Source organism: Miscanthus floridulus, chromosome 3 (assembly GCF_019320115.1).
Source record: "Miscanthus floridulus cultivar M001 chromosome 3, ASM1932011v1, whole genome shotgun sequence".
In the NCBI taxonomy this organism is placed as follows: domain Eukaryota; kingdom Viridiplantae; phylum Streptophyta; class Magnoliopsida; order Poales; family Poaceae; genus Miscanthus; species Miscanthus floridulus.
Window position 1 is genome coordinate 103,503,136 of NC_089582.1, and position 8,235 is coordinate 103,511,370.

Genomic DNA, 8,235 nt, shown 5'->3' on the forward strand with positions numbered 1-8,235 from the left:
GTCGATGGTATACAGCAGTTCGCATAAATCCAATCGTGACCGAGGAGCAAACTGTACGACCCTTTTCCATCGATGACAAAGAATGTTGTGAGCAGAGTCTTGCTTCTGATTGTTAGTTCGACATTTATTGCCCCCCCAGGTCTTAGACGTATTACCTCCAAAGTCTTTAAGCATCATGTCAGTCTCCATTATATCTTCTGGTGCTTTGCCAAGTTTACGAAAAGTAGTGTAAGTCAAAAGATTGACAAACGCACCTCCATCCACCAACATCTTGTTCATCGACTTCCCATCAACAAGACCTTTTATATATAAAGCTTTTAAGTGCCGATGTTTGACTGGTTTGTCAAATATTGCTTGTTGTACAACCGTTAACTTGGCAACTATCTCCTCATACTCCGATTCATTGAAATCCAAATAAACTTCTTGATCTATCGGAGCTCTGAATTCTGATAGCAACAGAAAAACCATTTGGATATTAGCCAATGGTTGCATTCTATCGGATGTCTGCTTGGTACGCCATACTTGAGGTTTACCAGATGCCTGAGCCTGTTCCGTCTCTTTATTTCTTAGGCGTTGCACCCTTCTCTTCTGGCTTCTTGTTAAACCTCCTGGACACCATTGGCCCTCCTGCCAAACATATTTTCTTTCATTGCCTTTCTCTTCATGATCAGCCCAGTCCTGGTCAACACTCCTTTTCCAAGCCGATCATGAACACTTTTATTTTTTAAGCGCCGATCCATGTTATTATGATGATATGCATCTTGAGCATGGATAGACTGGCGGCTGATTTGAGACTGCCTATACTCTAGATATTGATTGCTATATTCTGGATAATCATGTCTGGTAGGCAACTACAAACCTTCATTCCAGCAATGTCTGAAGAAATTTCAATATAATTTAGCTTGTTTCCTTTCATACCTCTCTTCTTTTAGTTGATGCTGGTATGCTTGATCCTTTAACCAACGCTGACAATCATTTTCTTTCTGCCGCTGCCACTTATTCAATAGAATCCGAGATGTAACCCGCGGCTTTGTCGTCTCTGCTTTTGACGTCTCTCCCTGCTTGTATCAGCTCTTTTGCTCGACACGACATCTCCTAATATATCTATACTCGTCAGCCGATATTTGCATTTAGGGATCGAATGTTCTAGCTTCTTTTGATTTGGTTGATGTTAGGACCTTAGTTTTTCCTTTAAATAGCCCAGCATCAACCATGTTTTGATCTCCTAAGAAAGGATTATCATCAACTTTCATTTTCTGAGGCGTATCAAATTTGAGCCTCTCTTGCTGAATAGCCCTCTGTATATGCTGTCAGAATTTTTTGCATTCGTTGGTGGAATGAGAAGTAGCGTTATGGAATTTGCAGAACTTCTTATTCTTTAATTGATCAGGGGCAACATGACATGACCATCGGGCAACTTGATCTGCCCTTTCTCAAGTAAGAAATCAAAGAGCTTATTTGATTTGGTGACATCAAAGTCATAGCTCTCCTCGACTCCTCTTCTCCAAGGATTTGGCACCATCACTGTCTTCTTGGCCCAATTCCATTCAACCACAGCAACCTCTTCTTCTTCGTCTTCATAGCCGTCATCGATTGAGTATGGATCATAAGCTTTGGCTATTGTGGTACTCTTCTGGAACCGGATATCTCTACGCATACTCTAGAATTGGCTATTGAGTGCTACTACTCATTGAACCAATTGACTCAAGTTGTCAAATTCTTGTCCTAGCGGCTTTTCTTTCCACATCGGCAGCATTCCTTGAATAGCTAAAGTAGCTAGTTGATCATCGGCCAAGTTTAAGGAGAAGCACAAGTTCCTGGTTTCTCGAAACCTCTGAAGAAATTCAGTGCCTGATTCATTAGTCTTCTGTCTTATAGTTGTCAAATCGGTAATCTTCTTTTCTCTAGTTCTAGTGTAAAAATATGTATAAAACTTCTTCTCTAGGTCAGCCCAATTGACAATGGAATTGACTGGCAATGATGAAAACCAAGTGAAGGCTGGCCCTGATAAGGACAGAGAGAAGAAACGAACTCGATGGGCATCCTCAACTGATGCTTCGCCCAATTGTGTAAGATACCAACTGATATATTCTATCGTGCTTGTACTGTCTGGGCCAGTGAACTTAGCGAATTCTGGGTGCCTATAATTTGTGAGAAGAGCGATCAAATCATACCATTCTAGATATGGGCGTTTGTATGAAAAGGTTAGTCCTTTTGGCATCAGATCGAACTGATTCTTCATCATCTCGGTAACCCTTAGTAGTAATTCATCATATTGTGGATTTAGATTTCTTTGCACCTGCTGACCCATCTGTGGATTGAAATTCCATGTGCCTTGGTATCCAAGATTTGGCATCATGTGAAGGGTGTTATAATCCATGCCATAGTGATACCCTTGTGGAATCTCAATCTGCTGGGCCCTTTGCTGGCTTGCTGCTTGAAGTCTCTGATTGTAGACATAAGAATCTATATCTCTACAGATCCTTTAAATTGATGGTGCTATTTTTTGAGCTAACGATGGTATATGGCCTGATGTGCCAAAATTGATCACCTAGTTCTGACTTTGCCCCGCCGGCTGTTGCACATGCTGTACTGATGGTCCAGGATTATACTATATCTGATTCGTAGTAGTTCCTTGAGCCTGTTCAGATGAACCCTGAACTGTCTGGACATCACCATTACCAGCTGGTGCTGCTTCTTGATGGCTGATATCGACTTGATTAGTCCCTTGGGTCGACGGATCTGAAATGTTGTAATAAGCCGGTCCGCCTTGACCAACTAGAAATCCATGAATCGTCTCTTTCATAGCGTTGTGGAATATGTCCACGAAAGCTTCGTTATGGCTTGATATGGCATCACGAACAGATTTGTCTACAACTTTCTTAAAGAAACGTCTATCTTCATCTTCAGTTATATCTGTTTGCCCGTGTAGTAGAACTCTTAGTAGTAGAAATTTCTAAATAATTGTGTTGTCACGTGTTTTGGTGTAGGACAACAAACATTTGTTCTGAAACTCTTCTATAGCTTTGCTGATGATACCCTTATCCCCATCAGGTAGATCTTCATAATGCAGCATAAGGATGTCATTGTTGTTGTGAACCGCCATGATGATTGTGGGGTCCCACCGAGCGTGCCAGAAACATGTGTCGACATAGAATTTTTGTCTCATGTCGAGGACTCATGCAGCAAGCCAAAGGGTCTGCTCGATATAGCTGTAGATCCGCCTAGCTTCAGCGCAGGGATGGTCGATCCTACGCACTCCTCCCAAGACGTGCCAGTCAATTTGACCCTATAATTGACAAGGAGAGAAAGCTTATTAGTAATTAAGGGCGAAACTTACCGATGTTGCCAGACAGTCCCGAATATGCGGCTCTGAGAGCCGATATGAAAGGAGATCGACTAAATAGCCGATTCCAGCATATTCATGATAATAAATTGGTTAAAGCTCATTAGGTTATATAAGAAAAATCGGTTATCATTCAAGATAAATGTCGTTATTTGAGCAGATATTAATCAATAGTAATAAGATGTCATCAATGATTGGTTTATGCTGAGCCAATGATTACAAACAACCAAACCCCTTTTATATAAAGAAACAATTCAATACCATTTAACCGTTTAATAAAGATAAATCTAATGAACATGTTAGATCTCATCTATCGCTATGACCAGTGGGGCATGAGGCAGAATCATGCAGGCCGTAGAAATAACAATAGACTCAATGACCCTAACTCATTACTAATATCAGTGGGGCTTGAGGCAGAATCATGCAGGCCATAATACAATAATAAGATCATGGAGCTAACACATCTTTCAACCTATCTCTACTTCAACGGTCTCGTGATGCGAACTGTTCGTGAAAGCACTCGATATCGGCTAAAATAGCCGATTCAGGCATAGCGCACAGTTAAAGTCATGTCTTATTAGGAATAGATCTATCGAATAATGATCCCCACTCCATAGTGCTAACAGTGGGGTGTGAGGCAGAATCACACAGGTCGTGATAACGGGCCATGGAACGGTTTTCGCTGGCCAATAAATCTACTCAAGACACAACATGCTCTAACCGCACGCTATGCACGATTAAGATTGATGTAAAACAGTCAATAAAACGTAACTCATCGTTTAATGCACAGATTAGATCAGTTTTAGATTAACAAACGATGGGCTAAATAATATATAAGGCCGATCTAGATCAATCCCAATCGAACAGAGTAATATTGTTGTAATTTAGATAAATAATGAAAGCAATAAGCAATATCGGTAACTTAATGAATCTACCAAAGACTGCCATTCTAAGGTAGAGCCGATAACTTGACCTTGATCTAGTTCATGCAGTGGGCGTCGACCGGATCGATGCAGCCGTACTTGAACTAGGCAAGAATCGATAACTAACTTATGCCAGAGTCGCAGTGGAGGTCGATCGGATCGATGCAGCCATATGAATAGAGGTATAAGCCATGACGGTACTTACAACAAGCAGTGGAGGTCGACCGGATCGATGCAGCCATACTTGCTGAAGAATTCGCCGAGATCTACTCTACTCCTACTCCTAAGGGGTGGCCAGAGCCGAAAAAGTAAATAACTTGTATATTGGATTGATTGTTGTCCTTTTTACAATAGCCGGGGCTCGGTATTTATACCCGGAGTCTGAACATGAATCCTACTTGATCACGATCCGTTACAATCTTTGATATAAAGGAAAACATTCCTAATTTAAGATAACTTGGACTCTAATCTTTTTCCTTTTGTAGAGTCATCATGTTTCGTCCTGGTGCCGATCGTAGCCTTTATCATTATCTACCAGCGCTGCCTGAAGAAAGCCGATTCCGGTGCTGCATTCGAATAAGCTAATTCCGATATGTACGTAATTGTTTCTTTGATGACATGATCTTAGGAGCTTTTAAGTCTCTGCTTCCAAATTTTGGTGTAAACAGAATCATCGCGATGCCTGGTATATATTTGTACGTTTGTACAAGTAGTTTAACTTTTCTATGAAGGTACAAACAAATGTTGACATGTCCCAGGCCAAAATGATACCGTACGTGGGCCAAGCGAAGTACTCCAATTATTCTAAAAAAATGAACAGGCCCTTTTCTCTTGGCTTATTACTCCACTCCCTGAAGTCTTAAACTCCGAAACAGCATCGTATCAGTGGGACGTCAACGCCTGCAGTATAAGAAACCAACCAGATCATCAACATTTTCTGAGTAAAATGGTGAGAAATTAAAGCTAACGAAGCAAGCAAGTCAGCAAGGCCGGCCGCCGGCGGGGCACGTACGGAGAAGATGTTGCAGTGGCCGGGGTCGGCGAGGTGCGCGAGGAGGTTGTCGATGGGGCCCTGGCCGGTGTACACGGCCTGGAACCAGAAGCCGACGAAGGCGAGCATGGCGAGGCGGCCGTTCTTGATCTCCTTGGTGCGCAGCACCATGACGGGCTCCGGGGAGCCGCGGCCCCAGTTAGCCCAGTCGAACCACAGCCCGCCGGGGTACCCGACGTCCGGGACGGGGTTCTTGCGGTTGGGGAAGCGCGGCTCGATGTCGACGCAGCCGGGCCTGAGGTAGTCAGCCCATCGCCGGCTCTCCGCCCACCCCATCAGCGCCATCTGCGAGATGAAGAGCGTCCAGGGGTCCGCGAAGTACTCGCGGGACCCGGCGTCGAACCACGAGTAGCCAGCGTCGATGAAGCCCCACCGCGCCAGCAGGTCCGGGATCAGGATTCCCGCCGCCGCCAGCATCGCCCACCGCCCGTGCATCAGCTCCGCCTGCGCGAACCACCGCAGCGACTCCGGATCCGAGCCTGCGCACATTAATCATGGAGAAAATTGGGTGTTCTAGACTTCTGTTTAATAAATAAGCTCTTAAAAACAAACCGAGAGAATGTGCGAAATATTGCAAGCATTCTGTTCTGTGCTGGATCATTATTTGTGTTATACCTAGTCCGAGAGGGTCAAATCCAAAGTCTCCTGGAAGGCTGCAAGACAATTCGATCGCGAAGAAATATCAGAACAAAGTAAAATGGTACCTCACCATCTTATCCGTTAGATACATCTATGAGTTTATTTAATAGTTTATCCACTACACTGGACAGTAATGATATATCTAGACATCTACAGTAGCTGTTGCATGTCTATGTACACCGTGATATCACTTACCTGCCGTCGAGCCACGGCGGAGGGGATTTGCCGGGGAACCAGACCGGCCGGTCGGGGCCCAGCGGCTCGCACACGGTGGACACGCCACCCTTGGCCGCGTTCGCCCGGCGCTGCTGCCGCGTCCTCGCAAACGATACCGCCGCAGCACCCGGCTTCAGGTGTGGCGGCGGCCTCGGGGCTTGGCATGCCCGAATGCATGCACTCCTGCAGAAGATACGGAGCGCACAGACGCACGGCGGCGGCGTTAGCGTAACAGCGGAGGCGTGAGAGAGACGAGGGTGCGCCATGTTTTTTTACCTTGGCTGGAGGCTGCATGCGGCGAACGAGCCGGCGGACGGCAGAGCCATGACGAAGAGGAGGGAAGGGGAAGATGATCGGGGCTCGGGAGGAAGCGCGCCACGCCGGTGCGCGCTTTTTATCGGATATCGGATTAGTGTTTCAGGATAGGGAGGGAGAGGGTGTGGCATCTGTAAGGAAAGCCAGCCGATGAGGAAGCACCGTTGTATGGCTAAGACCTAAAGTGGCCTTCATCGGCCTGTTAGGCGCTGATGGACCTGTAAGATTCCTGCTTTAGGTTACATTTCTCGTCCCTTTGCTTTGCAGCAAGAAACAAACGACATATGCGATGTTTAAATCCAGGGACTAAAGTTTAGGAATGTCACATCGGGTGTCACATAGGGGTATCACATAGAAGTGTTCAGATAGTAATAATAAAACAAATTACACAAGTCCTCAGTAATCCGCGAGACGAATTTATTAAGCCTAATTAATCTATCATTAGCACATGTTTACTGTAGCACCACATTGTCAAATCATGGACTAGTTAGGCTTAAAAAATTCGTCTCACAAAGAATGTCGCAATTTGTGCAATTAATTTTTGTTTAATCTATATTTAATATTCCATGCATATGTTCAAACATACGATATAAAAGAGACTAATTAAACTTAAAACTACGTGAAGTCTGACCTTACATGGATAATTTCAAAGATAGGATCCGTAGTAAACAAAAATCAAATAAAAGGATATGGTACAAGAATGCGTCGAAACTTTACGAGACTTTTCCCTGTGTGCCGTTATAAAAGATCGTAATCCCCTGTGTGCCCCTGAAAAAATTCAGCGGTCTTCAGCGCCACTACTCTAACTTTTTCGTGTCCTCCATGCCACTTCCGTCAGTTTGGGCTCTAACGCCGTCAAACTGCAGGTGTGAAAAGACGAAAATGCCCTTAAGTTCAAATATGTTATTAATTTTTTTGAGCATCTTAACGACTTTATATGAAAATTATAGATCTCGACGAGATCTACAACTTTCTAGTTTTGAGTTTTTTTCATTTGAAGTCGTTAAGATGCTAAAAAAAATTAATAACATATTTGAACTTAAGGGCATTTTCGTCTTTTCACACCTGCAGTTTGACGGCGTTGGAGTCTAAACTGACGGACGTGGCATGGAGGACACGAAAAAGTTGGAGTAGTGGCGCTGAAGACCGCTGAATTTTTTCAGGGATACACAGGGGATTACGATCTTTTACAATGGCACACAGGGAAAAGTCTCAATCTTTACCCATGTACAAGACGTCTTTTCTGGCTTAATTCAAACATCACTGTTTGTTCTTGCTACTGCTTTGCTAAAGCAGTTTTCAGCGTGAATATCCATTTCTTTTGAAGCATCTTGACAAACCGAGCTTTATGAACACAACTTGAAAGAACCAACCATTCGAAGTTCAAAGAACTACATGACGGTGAGTTGCTGCTAGCGCCGCGGCCGTGGAGTGGAGTTGAGAGTTGGGGGCGGAACCATGAACACGACGGGTCGACGGTGGCAGCGGAATGACCGAGCTGCCCCTGGGCGGTGGCCGGTCAGTTGCTTCTTCAATTTCAATGTAACTTGAGAAACTCAGTGCTCGTGCTACAAGTACCTGTCGTTTGGGGTGTTTGACACCGCGACTAAAGTTTAAGAGGTCTCAGAGCTTCTCTAAGAGTATTTTATTTTTTCTTCCTAAAATCATGATATTTTACAACTCCTAAAACAGTATTAGGAGGAATAAATAAGAACATCTTGCAATAAATCACTCTTAAAACATCA

At 44.1% G+C, this 8,235-nt stretch overlaps 1 protein-coding gene across 2 annotated transcripts in view; it reads right to left on the bottom strand.

The window, feature by feature from the left end:
- LOC136546306 (photosystem I chlorophyll a/b-binding protein 6, chloroplastic) overlaps positions 1–6,631 on the bottom strand; it is a 45,174-nt gene extending 38,543 nt beyond the window's left edge. Inside the window, exons 1-5 of one of the 2 annotated variants that reach the window (XM_066538283.1) lie at positions 6,452–6,629; positions 6,155–6,358; positions 5,936–5,973; positions 5,282–5,799; positions 4,923–5,169 (exon numbers count right to left, since the gene is read on the bottom strand). In XM_066538283.1, coding sequence (XP_066394380.1) covers positions 5,152–5,169; positions 5,282–5,799; positions 5,936–5,973; positions 6,155–6,358; positions 6,452–6,621 — 948 coding nt within the window. In that variant the 5' untranslated portion in view covers positions 6,622–6,629 and the 3' untranslated portion in view covers positions 4,923–5,151. Of the gene's footprint in view, positions 1–4,922; positions 5,170–5,281; positions 5,800–5,935; positions 5,974–6,154; positions 6,359–6,451 lie in introns of those variants that run through there. The other variant, XM_066538284.1, reaches the window with a different exon arrangement.
- Between the last annotated feature and the right edge of the window lie 1,604 nt (positions 6,632–8,235).